Source organism: Schistocerca nitens, chromosome 5 (genome assembly GCF_023898315.1).
Source record: "Schistocerca nitens isolate TAMUIC-IGC-003100 chromosome 5, iqSchNite1.1, whole genome shotgun sequence".
Classification (NCBI taxonomy): domain Eukaryota; kingdom Metazoa; phylum Arthropoda; class Insecta; order Orthoptera; family Acrididae; genus Schistocerca; species Schistocerca nitens.
In genome coordinates, this window is record NC_064618.1 from 882264880 (window position 1) to 882281964 (window position 17085).

General features: G+C 39.0%; 1 protein-coding gene across 1 annotated transcript in view; it reads right to left on the reverse strand.

Annotated features, from left to right (window-relative positions):
* Nucleotides 1–557: 557 nt before the first annotated feature.
* LOC126259578 (nuclear pore complex protein Nup205) overlaps nt 558–17085 on the reverse strand; it is a 325077-nt gene continuing 308549 nt past the window's right edge. The window contains exons 32-34 of the mRNA XM_049956486.1: nt 6791–7001; nt 6586–6710; nt 558–775 (exon numbers count right to left, since the gene is read on the reverse strand). Of these exons, the coding sequence (XP_049812443.1) occupies nt 692–775; nt 6586–6710; nt 6791–7001 (420 nt within the window). The 3' untranslated portion in view covers nt 558–691. The remainder of the gene's footprint in view (nt 776–6585; nt 6711–6790; nt 7002–17085) is intronic.

Sequence of the window (17085 nt, forward strand, 5' to 3'; positions counted from 1 at the left end):
TGTGACTGTGGGATACAAAAGCTTGTGCACCGACTTAACAAATGTTTGGATAACGGGGGTGATTATGTCGAAAAACAACAAATAATCCAGTTAATAAGATGTAACTGATGTTTTCTAAATTAATGTTCTATTTAAGGACTGCGAGCCATTGTATCTTTACTTTTCAAAATGCCCACGTATATATAATGTAGAAAAAAATTATGAATGCAAGATCAAATAAAATAGCTGTCAAGTTGACAAACTACTAAGTGGTCACAGATACTCTTGGTGAAGAGTTTTATTTCATATTATATTTTTCTTAGCCACGAAAACCACTTGCAGTACGTTATTACAATGGAATCGGCCCACCTACTTAAATTAATGTTCAGAATAAGTTACATTACTGATAACATTTCCCTGTCCCAGGCAAAAATTCCTTTCCCATTCACAATACCAAAAACTATTATTTTTGGATAAAAGTTTCCATGATGCTAACATGCAAAAGATTACAGGGGTAATTGTGGGGTTTTCCTTTTTCCACTGATGAAGTCAAGACACAGAAGTAATTTAAAAGCTGGTTTGAAAATAGTGTATAAATCATCAACATTTTTATTTAAAAAATTACAAAACAATGTACATTACTAATCACAAGAAAGTTACATTACTAACAAGCACTCTGTGAAATGATACAAATCTTTCTTATCCCGCAACATTACTTAACTGGTGCAAACTGTATCAGTCTCTTAATTCTTCTAAGCATTGCTTCTACAAATCCCCTCTCTATGGCAGAATGATCCTAAGGAGAAAAAAAATAATTTCCAAATTATAAATGTTTAAGATAGAAAACATACTATAAACAGCCATACTTTATTGTTTTACTAGGTCTACAACTTTCCTTCCACCGTTTTTTCTCGAAGTTCGGGGCTTTATTGTGAAAAACTTACAACAAAATTATGATTCATAGTATCACCTATCGCTGGCCACTACATTCTCCCATCTTTCAGATAGCATACGAATCCCGTGGCAGAAGAACTGGGTGTCTTTTGGAGGGGGGGGGGGGGGTGTCCATGAATAAATTTAATTTTTCACTTGTTCATATGATCGTAAGTGTTGGTCAGCCAGACTGTATGCCTCTGATCGAAAAAGGTGGTAGTCAGAGAGAGCAACATATGGAGAATACAGCGGGAGGGATAGGACTTCTCATTTCAATGTTTCCATTTATATCTTGACGGGTTTTGTGGCATGGGATCGAGCACTGACCTGCTGCAAAATTGCCTTTACGTGTCTATCACTGTATTGTGGCCATTTGCGTTTCAGTGCCGGGCTCAAACGCATCAACTGCTTTCGATAATGATGTCCTGTGACTGTCTTTGCCTATTTCAGTAGCTACGAAAACGTTCTGTCTTCCACCGCCATGTCGGTCTTCAATATCAAAATCACTGTTCTTAAGGCATTGAAAACATTCCCTGCCATTTTTCCACTAATAGTTCCCTGACCATTTGTCTTGCCCAGCATTTTAAGAGTCACAGTCGCAGATTTCTTCATGTTAAAGCAGAAAATTAAAACTCCCCGCTACACAATCAAGAATAACCTTATGACGCAAACACTAATATTTTTATGGCATTATGTTTACAGATGCCTAAGCTTATTGTATTACACCTATGACCAACCACCTGAACACCACTTGCCATTACTGCTGTCTATTGCAAAACAGTGGAAGCAAAGTTGTAGACCTAATAACTTAAACATTGATCAGTTATCTCAAATGAGCCATCACTCCACTCAAGATACACCTTCAACACAGATATATATGAACAAAATTCCAAATTTAAGAAATCTTGCCTTTACTCTTACCTCAAAAGTCAATCTACATCCCTCTTAACAAAAGTGGTAACGTTGTGATGACACTGATACTGATGATGATTACCGCCTTTGACACTGACTCTCATCCCTTCCTGTTACACACACACACACACACACACACACATACACATACACATACACATCGTCTGATATTACCAGGGTTGTGTGCATAGAAAGTAGGTTGATGAATGATGTGCAGCAGCAAGAGGCAGAGAGAGAGTATCTTTTTCACAAGTAGGGATGAGCCAGCAGAGTCACTCTATGGCATCTGTCTGTAGAGTAAGCTGCGAGGTGTACATTGTACATTGAACAATTCACAATGCGACATCACCCACTGAATGACAACTGCTTACCATCCTCACAAACTGTTTCACAGGACACTTTAATAAAATGCTGACAGATATGCTGTCAATGTATGTTCACATCTAACAAAGATATTGGGATACAATACCACATGTCACGACATTTGCATACGATGCAGCAAAGCGAGACACTACGGGCTTCACTCCATTCTTTCAGCTCACGAGACTGAAATGACAATGGATATTCGAACTGACAATAGATATACTCTCCCAGTTTCAACTGCACAATACTCAGGTGCACTATGTGAGACAGCTTGTCACCAGAAACAAAGAAGCAAGGCAACTGGCTCACATATGGACCGTGTGTGCCCTGGTGGCCAAACATAGGCCAATGAGATACAGCCCATGAGACCTTCCTGTTTGGAAAATGGGACTATTAGAAAAGTTAAAATTAAAAGGAAGGTTCAGAGTTGGCCGTAATATTGATGTTTTATTGATAGCAGAATCGACTTTCGATCACATATTGATCGTCTTCAGTGCTGGAAGCTGTGGTGTACAAATTAAACTCGGACACTGGTATCAAGTTATCAATAACCAAAACTGAGAAGTGATCACAATAACTCAATTGTTCGCTTGTTGTGATCACTTCTCAGTTTTGGTTATTGATAACTTGATACCAGTGTCTGAGTTTAATTTGTACACCACAGCTTCCAGCACTGAAGATGATCAATATGTGATCGAAAGTCGATTCTGCTATCAATAAAACATCAATATTACGGACAACGCCGAACCTTCCTTTTAATTTAACATATATGGTCGCCGTGCACACAGCACTCCATGGAGTCACCAATCAATATTAGAAAAGTTATTACAGCACCACACTGGGTGGTATTGTATCCTTCATCGCTTGTCAGACTTCAAATACAAAATTGAGGATTACCATCCTTTACTGTATGAAGTCTTGCTTTGCAGATTGACAATGGGAAGTCCAAGGAAACTGAAAACCCACTCGGTGATCACAAAACTTCAACAGGACGGGCCAATCTGGTGTTCATCATAGAGAAGGAGATTTAACAGTGTGAGCGGAGTGTGAGGATGAGGATCCGCCAGCACTGCCATACACAGGACTCTTGACAAAATCTAGATCCAGTTTGCTAGTGTGGGTGGTGTAACAGTTAGCACCGCTGTCTGGCATGCTGCAGGTTGGCATTTCAAACCTAACCTGCAACAATTGCTTGTTATTTCGTATTTGATAGTTCTGGTAGGTTCTCGATATATCTTACATTTGTATATCTGGTAACGCAATCTTTGCAAAAATAATTGAACTCTCCACACAGATAATCGTTTCTGTTCTGGATGTACATTGGTGTCAGGAATAAATGTGCTTTCAGTTAGTGTTGTACTTCATCGACAACATTCCCTTCAGATAAGAACTCGATCGTGCTTTCAATGTGACAATATAATGTGCTACTAAAGCATGGTCCTTTCCCAAAAGCATCACCATATCTTTCAGATTCTGATGAACTATCAACCAGATCTGTTGTATGACAAATAGAGTTACGTGCTATACCATCCAGTAATGTGTAACACATATATCGATTAGAAGTAGGTTTATATTATGTAACTGTGTATCTGCAACTATGGAGTGCGTATTCTTTGTAATTTAAAGTCATAGATTTGTGACAGGAAATTAGAGTTTCGTAATGTATACATGGAAAAAGCAAAATAATTTGTTAAAATAATAAATTTTTGTAATATATGTATGTTTATACAAAAGACAATGTTTATTGAAAGCTGGTTCATGCTTAGGGCACTTGTATTTGTTATATATAAAAGATGTAGTGAAGTCTCTCTGCGACGGAAGTGGCACGGTACGATGTAAAAGGTGGTTTTGGCGGTCGAACTTGGTGGTGTGAACGGTACGCAGTATGTGGCTACCCACAGCACAGTACACTTCGACGGTGCCAAGAAAGGCAATTGGAAGCTGTTTTGCAAAGGAATTTTGCCTTGTATGTGGATCAGGCTAATATTTGTTATTCTCGGCAAAAAGTAATTGCTCTAATATGTTGAAAATGTGACGCCAAGAAGAGATCTTATAGAGCACTCGAACAACAAGAGCCGTGAGTACAGTTAGCCGCCATGTCGCTTGCCACCAAAACTTTGCCACTGCTTTACTAACTTCATACATCCAGCTATGTATATGGGCATGGACCAGTTAATTTGTGTGTGTGTGGTTTTAATAATAACCCAAATGTTATAAATCTGTGTCCGGAACAATATTTTCTATCCTGAACACAAACCTATGCAGGGTCCTCACCTATGTGCTACTAAAACAGAGTATCCTGTTTTAAATGAACAATTCTTGTATTCAAGTGTTCCGAAGTGAATTTACTTATTTATTTATTTATTTTTTGTCAAATGTAAAAGGTGTAGCAAAAGTTAAAGTTAAAACCACAAAAGTGAAATTAAATAGGATTTTGCTAATGTACTCTTAGTTTATTGCAAAGTTTAGTTTTGCAGGAATACAGTGTCAGATTCTGTAAATGTTACTGTCTAACACACCCGCTTCACAGGTGGCAAAACAAGCTAAATAAGTTAAGCTCATTTTAAAAATAGCGGAGTTTTGATTTCTATCATGAATGGCTTCTTTTTTGAAATTAATTTAGCTCAGTGTTGAATTTTTTGTCTTGCAAAGTAAATTATGAACTACTCCAAGTGAAGTGAAGGATTAGCTTTGTTTGAATTAGTCTTTTTTTGCTGGGATAGTCATAAAGTATGACTGGTGACACTATACTAGTTTATGGGTCCCCACCATATTCTCCACATATTAGGAAGATAATTGGACTATTACTGCTACTAAGGAAAATTGACATATGCAGAGGAGTATAAACAGTTTATTTATGATATTATATATCTTTATGTGGCGCCTCCCCCCCCCCCCCCCAATGTCATTTAAGATAGAAGCCATCATGTCCAAATTTAGTTCTGCAGTCCATGCAGTAACATTTCAGTATTGGTTTAAGTAATGGTCTTGAGTGTAGCTGATATTAGTATGAGCCTGGTGCAAATTTGCTTGGTGTGTGTGTGTGTGTGTGTGTGTGTGTGTGTGTGTGTGTGTGTGTGTGTGCGTGTGTGTGTGCGTGTGTGTGTGCGTGTGTGTGTGCGTGTGTGCGCGCACGCGCGATTGATTGATAACTGCTGCTACACACACAGCTCAGAGTGCCCTGTGTCAGTTTATATCCTGTGCGTTATTCAAAGGGAAACGCCAACGAACGTAACTTTAATAACCAATGTTCAATTTTCTTAAAAATATATTTCCAAATTAATGTACCTAATTGGGCTGGTGACCATTCATTTTTTTACTCACATATGAATTTTACCACTTCCATTAATTCCCAAGGTTAAAGTCCATTTAGTTTTTCTGTTAATTTCACTACATTAAAAATTACAGTCGATACCCTCGTCCATTAGATACACGTGCGGTCAAAATTCAAAATCCTCTCAGAGCTTGTTTCATGCTATGCTTGTGCATTATACGTGGCAAGATAGTGTTATACGTGGCTTTTCCCGTGACAGGACTAAAGGTTCGGTGGGGAAGGGTGACACATAACAGGCTAGTGTTATAACTATTTTAAATACTGACAATTCTCATTGTCACTGTCACTATCACTATCTCTACAATACCTTCCCCTGGCCAAGCATAATAAACTGTAAATTTCTTAATAAAACTGAAATGTGCTCCACCCATGTAGAGGGATGTAATATAAAAAAACAACTTCCAAATGCCAAGCATAAAGAAGAGAGAGCAAGATAAAGTAAAAAATACCAAGATGGCATTGCAACAGCATACATCCAAAAGTACTCTAACTGAACAACCAGAACTTCAAAGATCTACAGGGTGAATTGGACAGAAGCAGGCATCCGCGCAACACACCAGTATACGAATGGCACTGTGTCAACACAACTTGAGCGTTTAGCAGGTAGCACAAGTACACACTATGGGAAAGACCGACAAGCACACGTCAAAGGCAGCCACAGCATACACGGAAAGGAACGGCAGATCCTTAAACCTTAACCTCGGACAGCAATATTTTCCAGTCAAGATTAAGCTCTGTAAAATTATTTATTGATCTGTCTGCTCTCACACAGTGTCTAAAATTGTGTATGTTTTATATTACTTTCTGCAATGAAACATATTATTACCATCATCATCATCATCATCATCATCATCATCATTTCTGAAAGAGATCAAGTAAGAAAGTTCTTACTGCTAGTTTCTCTGTCAATATATTTTTTGTTACAACTAATGACAAGCACTTGTACTGTCAGAAAAGGTAATTGGTAATTTCCCCATGCATACAAAATGTACCCAGACAGAACCTTCAAAACTCTTAGGAATGGTTTCTACAGAATTAATTGAAGCTGCTGAGGTGTTACATACCTTCTTTGTTTCAATCAGCTGTTTGCTGAAGCTGTCATTGAATACCGAGACCAAACTCTGTTTCAGGTTGCTTACATCATCGGCAGAAATTTGCCACGACATTTCACTAAGACTTGACAGCACACCTGCAAATGTCAATGTGATAAAACATTTTCTAATTTAATTAAATTAGCTTTGGAGTGTATGCTGTTGTTCATAGCATTACCAGATGTAGAATCTCCAAAACGTGACCGAGGTATAGCACGCAACATATAGTAATCCAGGTGGCACCACACAAGGTAGAGACTGTTGTCCAACAGAAAAGCGATTAGTTTCATCTCCCATTTTTTGCGTCTAATTCGTTTCTCCAGCTCTTGAGCTGCGATGGATCGGCGTGTGGGAAGTGCCTTCACGTGACTCGCACCTTCTGGAAGAAACTGAAGCAAACGAGAATTACCTGTCAGGTAGCTGACTGGTATCTTGGTAACAAACAATTAGTGTAACACTAATTAATGCAGCCCTGGTACACACATACATTTGAAAAAAAAGAAGTTTTGGCGAGAACTATGTGGATACAAACAAACAAACAAACAATGCAGCTAACATAAAAACAGTAGTTACGATTGCAGTAGAGGGGCCACTAACGATGTGTGTCAGTCAATAAAATTGTCTGAGTGTCATAAAACTATCACAACCTAACAATTACAAATGACGCAGAGTGACCTTTAAGAAATTAAATGTATGCAATTAAAGGTCAAGGAGAAGCTATGAAAACTTTGTAATTCTATCAGATGTAGCAGATGACTTGGAACAACAGTTGAATAGATTGGGTAGTGCCTCGAAGATAGGTTAAAAGATGAACATCGCACACATAAAGGAAAAAAGTGTTCCCACATTTTCTATTATCCAATCCCTGGATAAGACATGGCTTGTTTTTTCACCATATATCATATCACTCTTAGTGTTATGGAATAATTCATTTGTATCAGATATTATTAAGACGCCATAAAAAGGCTGCAATGTAAACATGAGTAAAATTTTCTATAAATTAAATGTAGATGATTGTAAAGAAAACAATTTTGTTATTGTGAAGTAGATAGTGCGATAGGAAAAGATGATGCTTCATGCATGAAAATGCGACAATGGAAAATCCAGGATGGAATGTAAGAATATTACGAAAAGGATAGTTGCTCGTCACCATATGGCAGAGATGCTGGGTAGCAGATAGGCACAACAAAAATACTCTCAGAAAATGAGCTTTCAGCTAATGAGGCCTTCGTCGGATATAGAAAAAACACACACACACACACACTCACACAAATGCAAGTGTCACACACACTACTGCAGACTCTGGCTGCTGGGGCTTTAATAAAAATAGACATTTAGGCAAGTTTAAGGCATGTGACAATGTACAAAGAAGGGATAACAATGAAAAGAGTGAAGTGATGATGTACAGCATCCATGTTATGAGCTCAGTACTCACCATTACTTAGTGGTACTAAATTACACACACACACACACACACACACACACACACACACACACTTCCTTGTGACTCAAGTCTTTTTATTGGTTAAAACTGTGTCAAAATCGCTATAGTAGTTCCTGAGATGACCAAGCACGTACAGTCAGACACCATTACAAAGAATGTACATAAGGCACCAAAAAAAGTCGGTTCACACTTATTAAACTTATGTTAATTTTTGATAATCTGAACATGATACAGGCCCACGAACAAATTACAGTACACATCACTGCTTTTTATGCAAACTATCTGCCACTGTTCAAGTCTACCTAGAACACTCTGACACATATGCACACACAGCTGAATGTTGTCCAGAGCGTGGACAGCATAATCAATGTAACCAGTGGTCTCTTAAAGAGTTCGTGGTTTCTTCCCAAAGACTTCACCTTTAGCCATACCTGAAAGGAAGAAATGCTTTGGGGTGATATCAGAGGATTATGATGGGAATTCAACTGAGTGCCCAAGCATCCTTCCTTTCAAAACGTTATTGAGGTATGTCCTATGAGCTAATGTATACTGTCTACATGCTCCATCATGCTGGGAGTAGAATTGGTAACAGTTGTCCATATGCATGATGATACCTGGTGTAACACACTCTAAGTACAGTCAAGAACAGTCTCCAGAGAGATATCTGTCAATAAAGTACAGGCTCCCAATTATACCACATTGCATCCCACACATTTATACCAGGTTAAATAGTGGCTGCTCCAAAACAAGAAGACGGTTTTCTGTGTACAAGTAAGTACAGTTACATCAGTTTACATGTTGTGATAACTTGAGTGTGGTCTCATCCAACTACAAAATGTTACGAAAGAAATTCTGGTCAACTCAGTACTGATTGAGCATAATTTTACAAAATTTTAGCCCCGGATCATCTCCCAGCAACTTGTTTGTAGAATGTACCTTTTGCAGTTCTGCTGATGCAATATCCTTTAGAACGATCGACGTGTTATTTCTGGGAACTCTTTCATTAATTGTCTTGTGATCCTCTTTGGACTAATCATAACAGCCTCACTGATATTGATTTCATTATTGTCAGTTCGTCCTTCCTATGTTGCTCACAGTAAGGTGCATCCAAACCAGAACCTTCAGTTTCAAATTCATGAATTAAATTGTAGAGCAGCCTTATATACTGGTGGGTTCGACTCATAATGTTCTCTCCATTCCCTCAGTGCAGAACTGACAATTCTGGTAGACAGTCTTCACAGCAAAAATTCATTCTTCTGTCATTAATATCTATAAAAACTGTCATTGTGTTGGTAAGACTACGTTACTATGGTTACGATTCTTCTGTTCACACTAAGTGTAATTTCCTGTTTTGCACCAGCCATACTGACGTACACAGTGCCAACCTGCACACATTAGAGAGAGAGAGAGAGAGAGAGAGAGAGAGAGAGAGAGAGAGAGAGAGGAGCTTTGAACTTATTCACTACATTTTGCAGCACTGCCTCTGGGATTTGAATCATCTCCTGCCCGATGTGTTCTTTCAGTGCAACTGAGTGAGGTGGGTGTTCCAATACATTTTACTCTTCAAGTAACCCCACAAGAAAAAGTCACACTTGTTAAGTCTGGTGAGCATGTGATATCTCTGTTTCAGGAGATCATGTGACTTGGCAATAAAGCACTGACAATATTTATGCATACTCTTTGTGTGTAGGAGGTTGCTCCATTTTGTTGAAAAAATGTCTCCTTGTTAACTTTGTGCTCAGGAAATCATGGAATAAAATAGTCTTCCAACATGTCTGTGAACTGGTGAACTCACTTTCACAGCTTTGCCTAGATCACCTTCAAAAAAGTAGGGCCCCATATCTGATTAAGACATAGCATACCTCAAATAACGTTTGCTGATGCTGTTGTCTAGGATTCGTGTCACTCCAAACCTTCAAGTTCTACTTGTTGATTTAATCAAACAAATGGATGAGAGTCTTGCCATTCATCCATAAATTGTAAACAATACCTTCATCTTCAGTAACTAAATTCAATATTTCTCCACAGAACCATCTTTGACTCACATAATATGTTTTTCTAACAGCCTGAACAATTTCATTTTTGTAAGGACAATAATGTGCATTGTTGTGTACAATCTGTCTACTGATTCTGTTAGAAATCTCAAGTGTAGTGCCATGCTAATGAGATGAGTGATACTAACTTATTTTGATTGCGATGCTTTCGAGAAAACTTACTGTCTTTTGTTTCCCCGTTTCTTTAGTATTATTGATGAAGTCTCTTCAAAGTTCTTAACCAACTTTTTAAACAGCATAGGCAGACAGCACCAACAGATTCCGATTACTTTGAAAAAGGGTGCAGAAAACACGACATGTTTGCACGTATGAACTACAATTTTTGTAAAGCGTTTAGACAGTATACAGGCAATGCTGAGATGTCCACTTCTGCACTGCTACTGAATGCTAACTTGTCAGAAACATGGCTGACTGCATCCCCATCACCTTCCATCAGCTGAGCATCATTCCCTCAATTTTCAAAATCACTCTTTACAACCTTACTTCCAGCATGCTGGTTGGCAGCAATACAGCAACTTGACAAGATTCAACAAAATTCTAAAAACAGTCAGAGTTGCACAGAAGTTTGTCCATTTAAAAAAAAAAAAAAAAAAAAATCGACAAAAGTCATACGCCAACATCCATTACTTGTGAACGCTGGCCACATTATTTCACTGCATGCAGCACAGTATGGTCATTTTGTAAATAAAACATTGCCAGCATTCATTTTGTTTGTTTGTTTGTGTGTGTGTGTGTGTGTGTGTGTGTGTGTGTGTGTGTGTGTAATGGTTTCAGGGTGCAAAACTGCTACGGTTATTGGAAATCAGCAGCAATGGGAGCAAAACTCAAAAAGTGGGGAAACTAAAAAACAGAAGGAAAGCTTAGAAAACCACTATAGAAGGGGGGGTTGTTTTCCCCAAAAAGAGCTTCAAATGACAGACGTCATCTCACTGACACTAATAAACTCGAGGACACGATCGGCTGAGCGTGTGTCATCTGCTAAAATGGAAGATATATCAGGCGACAGCTGTAGACGGGCGCGTAGCGCAGTAAAATAGGGGCACTCAAGTAGACGGTGTTTCGCCGTCCACAGTTGAGAGCAGTGGGGACAAAGCGCCACTGAAAAGATGTCTATGGCCAAAAAGACACTGCCCTATCTGGAGTCTAGTTAATATTACCTCACGACGAGTTCGGGAGGAAGAGGTCCAAGCACAGGGAAGAGCTTTCATGTCCCGCAATTTATTATTGGGACCAATGCGTGTGCCATAAAAGAGCAACATGACGACATAAAACACTCTGTAGGTTGGCGTAGGGAACCATGCAAACAGCGGGCTGAGGAAGAGAGACTGCAGCCTTTTCCGCTATATCGGCCACCTCGTTTCTACGGATACCAACGTGTCCTGGGATCCAGAGGAATGCCACAGAGACGCCCCCCCCCCCCCAAGTGGAGCAAGTGGAGGTAGCCCTGAATCTGGTGGACCAGAGGGGGGATAGGGTAAAGAGCTTGGAGACTAAGGAGAGAGTTGGGCGAATTTGAGCATATAATATACTGTCTCCGCTGATGGCGACGGATGTATTGGACAGCCTGGAGAACAGCGTAAAGCTCTGCAGTAAAAACCGAACACTGGACGGGAAGCCGAAATCTATTAGGGGTGTCGCCAACAATATAGGCACTCCCAAGACCAAATTATGTTTTTCAGCCTACAGTGTAAATAAATGTGGTATCCTTCATTTGTGTGCCTAGGGCAGCAAATGCCCGACGATAAACGACAGAAGGGGTACCATCCTTGGGAAGCTGACAAAGGTCACGGAGTAGGCAAGTTCGGGGGCGGAGCCAAGGCGGTGCTGTAACCCCAGTTGTCAAGAAAGGTTTAGGAAAGTGGAAGGAAAGAGAATGTAGCAGTTGACAGAAGCGGACTCCCAATGGTAGTAGAGAGGAAGGGCGGCCTGCATACCCTAAATCCAAGAAGGTGTCACAAAAAAAGGGTCCTGGACCGGATTAGCAGGCAAGGAAGACAGATGGCTAGCATAACTGCTCAGTAGGACAGCTCGCCGATTGGATAGAAGAGGGTCAGCAGTCTCAGCATAAAGGCTTTCCACAGGGCTGGTGTAAAAAGCTCCAGATGCTAAACGCAATCCACGGCGGTGGACAGAGTCGAGACGCCGAAGAATAGACGGTGAAGCAGAGTAGTAAACTATGCTTCCATAGTCCAATTTCGAACGCACTAAGGTGTGATAGAGGCAGAGAAGGACCACTCAGTCCGCTCCCCTGGAGGTACCATTCAGAACACGGAGGGTGTTGACGGAACGCAGATGCGAACGGAAGGTCAACAGGGCCTAGATGTAGGGAAGGTGGAAGAAACTCTGTACGACGCCAAAAACTGACACAAACAGTCTTACTGGGAGAAATTGGAAGCCGGTTTTGATGCTCCAACAGTGGAGGCAATCGAGACATCCTTGAAGACGTCGTTCAAGAAGGCTGGTCCATTGAGAGCTGTAATAGATCGCAAAATCGTCCACAAAGAGGGAGCCTGAGACATGGGGAAGGAGACAATCTATAATTGGATTTATGGCGATGGCAAACAGTACAACACTTAGCACGGAGCCCTGGGCCACCCCGTTTTCTTGGGAGAAAGTACTGGAGAGAGTAGTGTTCACTCACACTTTAAATGTGCGCTCTGCCATAAATTCAAGAATAAAAAGGGGCAGCTGACCTCGAAAGCCCCAAGAGAACAGTGTGCGGAGGATGCCTGTCCTCCAACAGGTATCGTATGCTCTCTCCAGATCAAAAAATATTGCTACCATTTGGCGTTCCCTGAGAAAACTGTTCATGATATAAGTGGAGAGAGCAACAAGATGGTCAACTGCAGAACGATGCTTTCGGAAACCGCATAGGGCACGTGTTAAAAGGCTTTGGGACTACAGCCACCAGACTAAACAGCAGTTCACCATACGTTCCAAAACCTTACATACACTACTCGTGAGAGAAATGGGGCGATAGCTAAAGGGGAGATGTTTGTCCTTCCCAGGTTTCGGAACAGGAATGACGATAGCTTCCCGCCATCTTCTGGGAAAAGTACTGTCGGTCCAAATTCGATTATAAAAGCAAAGGTGGTAACGCAGACTATGGGTTGATAAATGCAGCAACATTTGGATGTGCATACCATCCTGTCCTGGGGCAGAAGAGCGAGAAGAAGGGAGTGGATGTTGGAGTTCCCGCATAGAGAAAACAGTATTATAGCTCATTCCATGTAGAGTTTCACGGCCGGCGTCTTCATCAATAAACACTTCCGGGCTAAGTTGCCGTGGTCGATCTGTAAAACTTCTTCTCCCTAACGTTTCGTTCTCAGATTAGATTAGATTAGATTAATACAAGTTCCATGGATCATGAATACGATATTTCGTAATGATGTGGAACGAGTTGAATTTTCCAATACATGACATAATTAGGTTAATTTAACAACATACTTAAGTTAATATAACAACTTTATTTTTTTGTGTTTTTTGTATTTCTTTATTTTTTATTTTTATTTTTTTAATATTTTTTTCTTTTTTTTTCTTAATTTATATCTAAAAATTCCTCTATGGAGTAGAAGGAGTTGTCATTCAGAAATTCTTTTAATTTCTTCTTAAATACTTGTTGGTTATCTGTCAGACTTTTGATACTATTTGGTAAGTGACCAAAGACTTTAGTGCCAGTATAATTCACCCCTTTCTGTGCCAAAGTTAGATTTAATCTTGAATAGTGAAGATCATCCTTTCTCCTAGTATTGTAGTTATGCACACTGCTATTACTTTTGAATTGGGTTTGGTTGTTAATAACAAATTTCATAAGAGAGTATATATACTGAGAAGCTACTGTGAATATCCCTAGATCCTTAAATAAATGTCTGCAGGATGATCTTGGGTGGACTCCAGCTATTATTCTGATTACACGCTTTTGTGCAATAAATACTTTATTCCTCAGTGATGAATTACCCCAAAATATGATGCCATATGAAAGCAATGAGTGAAAATAGGCGTAGTAAGCTAATTTACTAAGATGTTTATCACCAAAATTTGCAATGACCCTTATTGCATAAGTAGCTGAACTCAAACGTTTCAGCAGATCATCAATGTGTTTCTTCCAATTTAATCTCTCATCAATGGACACACCTAAAAATTTGGAATATTCTACCTTAGCTATATGCTTCTGATTAAGGTCTATATTTATTAATGGCGTCATACCATTCACTGTACGGAACTGTATGTACTGTGTCTTATCAAAATTCAGTGAGAGTCCGTTTACAAGGAACCACTTAGTAATTTTCTGAAAGACAGTATTGACAATTTCATCAGTTAATTCTTGTTTGTCAGGTGTGATTACTATACTTGTATCATCAGCAAAGAGAACTAACTTTGCCTCTTCATGAATATAGAATGGCAAGTCATTAATATATAATAAGAACAACAAAGGACCCAAGACTGACCCTTGTGGAACCCCATTCTTGATAGTTCCCCAGTTTGAGGAATGTGCTGATCTTTGCATGTTACGAGAACTACTTATTTCAACTTTCTGCACTCTTCCAGTTAGGTACGAATTAAACCATTTGTGCACTGTCCCACTCATGCCACAATACTTGAGCTTGTCTAGCAGAATTTCATGATTTACACAATCAAAAGCCTTTGAGAGATCACAAAAAATCCCAATGGGTGGTGTTCGGTTATTCAGATCATTCAAAATTTTACTGGTGAAAGCATATATGGCATTTTCTGTTGAAAAACCTTTCTGAAAACCAAACTGACATTTTGTTAGTACTTCATTTTTACAGATATGTGAAGCTACTCTTGAATACATTACTTTCTCAAAAATTTTGGATAAAGCTGTTAGAAGGGAGATTGGACGGTAATTGTTGACATCAGATCTATCCCCCTTTTTATGCAAAGGTATAACAATAGCATATTTCAGTCTATCAGGGAAAATGCCCTGTTCCAGAGAGCTATTACACAGGTGGCTGAGAATCTTACTTATCTGTTGAGAACAAGCTTTTAGTATTTTGCTGGAAATGCCATCAATTCCATGTGAGTTTTTGCTTTTAAGCAAGTTTATTATTTTCCTAATTTCAAAGGGAGAAGTGGGTGAGATTTCAACTGTATCAAATTGCATAGGTATGGCCTCTTCCATTAACAGCCTAGCATCTTCTAATGAACACCTGGATCCTACTATATCCACAACATTTAGAAAATGATTATTAAAAATATTTTCAACTTCTGACTTTTTGTTCGTAAAGTTTTCATTCAATTTGATGGTAATACTGTCTTCCTCTGCTCTTGGTTGACCTGTTTCTCTTTTAATAATATTCCAAATTGTTTTAATTTTATTATCAGAGTTGCTGATTTCAGACATGATACCCATACTCCTGGATTTTTTAATAACTTTTCTTAATATAACACAGTAGTTTTTATAATTTTTGATAGTTTCTGGGTCACTACTCTTTCTTGCTGTCAGATACATTTCCCTTTTGCGGTTACAAGATATTTTTATACCCTTAGTAAGCCATGGTTTCTTACAAGGTTTCTTACGAGTATATTTAACTATTTTCTTGGGGAAGCAGTTTTCAAATGCATTTACAAAAATGTCATGAAATAAATTATATTTTAAATTGGCATCAGGTTCACGGTACACCTCATCCCAGTCTAACTGCTGTAGGCTTTCCCTGAAATTTGCAATTGTTAAATCGTTGACTGAACGTACCACTTTGGAGGACTGTTTAGTATTGCTGAATGGAGCTATGTCATATATTGTAACTAGCTGTGCACCATGATCAGAAAGACCATTCTCAACAGGCTGAGCATTTATCTGGTTAAACTTATCTTGGTCTATAAAGAAGTTATCTATCAGTGAGCTGCTATCCTTTACCACCCGAGTAGGAAAATCAATAACGGGTGTCAAATTGAAAGAACCGAGTAATACTTCAAGGTCATTTTTCCTATTACCCTCTTTCAGAGAATCTACATTGAAGTCCCCACAAATAATAATTTGCTTCCCCCTGTCTGACAGATAGCACAACAAGGAGTCCAAATTTTTCAGAAATAGATGAAAATTTCCTGATGGGGACCTATATACAGTTACAATTATAAATGTGCCTTTATTTAATTTAAGCTCACAGGCACATGCTTCTATATGTTTCTCTACACAAAACTTTTTTGTTTCTATACTTTTTGCACAATGATAACTTTTGACATATATGGCAACTCCTCCTTTCTCCATATTTTCTCTCATTACATGTGCAGAGAGCTTATATCCACTTACATTTACCTTATCCATATCAGTAACAATGTGATGCTCAGACAGGCACAGTATATCTATTTCATTCTCAGCTTCTAAATCTTCTAAACAAACCAGAAGCTCATCTACTTTATTCTTTAAACTCCCAATATTTTGATGAAATATACTTACATTATTTTTAATTATACCTTTATGAGAACCTTTCCTTATTCTAACATTTGCAGTACTCTCCTGTCTGAGTTTCTCATTGTGCTTAGGCCTAGTTCCTATACCAGTGGTCACACGGTGTTCAGAGAGGCAGATTATGTCAACTGGGTTGGGTGACTTTAATTCATCAATGCAATTACCTAGGACTGAGCTACAACTTGGTGGAAATAAAATTTCTGGTGATTGGTGAAAATTTATAATTGATAGCTGTGATTGGTGATCCAATGTGCTAGAATTGTGCTGTTTAATTTCTTTCCTAAACTGAAGATTTGTTTCAATCCTGACCTCTCGTAGAACTTGACATCTTTCTGTCTTACCTATCCTAAAAAAGGTGCTGCTCCAACACCTGTAACCACTGGTATTTTACCATTCATGGCAGTGCCTCCCCCCCTTAAATTTCCTGCTACTACCCCAGCCAGTTTCCCCTTCCCTTTCCTGTTGAGATGTAGGCCGTGCCTGGTATAGTCCCACCTACTGAGATAATCAAACAGGAACCACACCAATATGAGCCCCCGCACCCG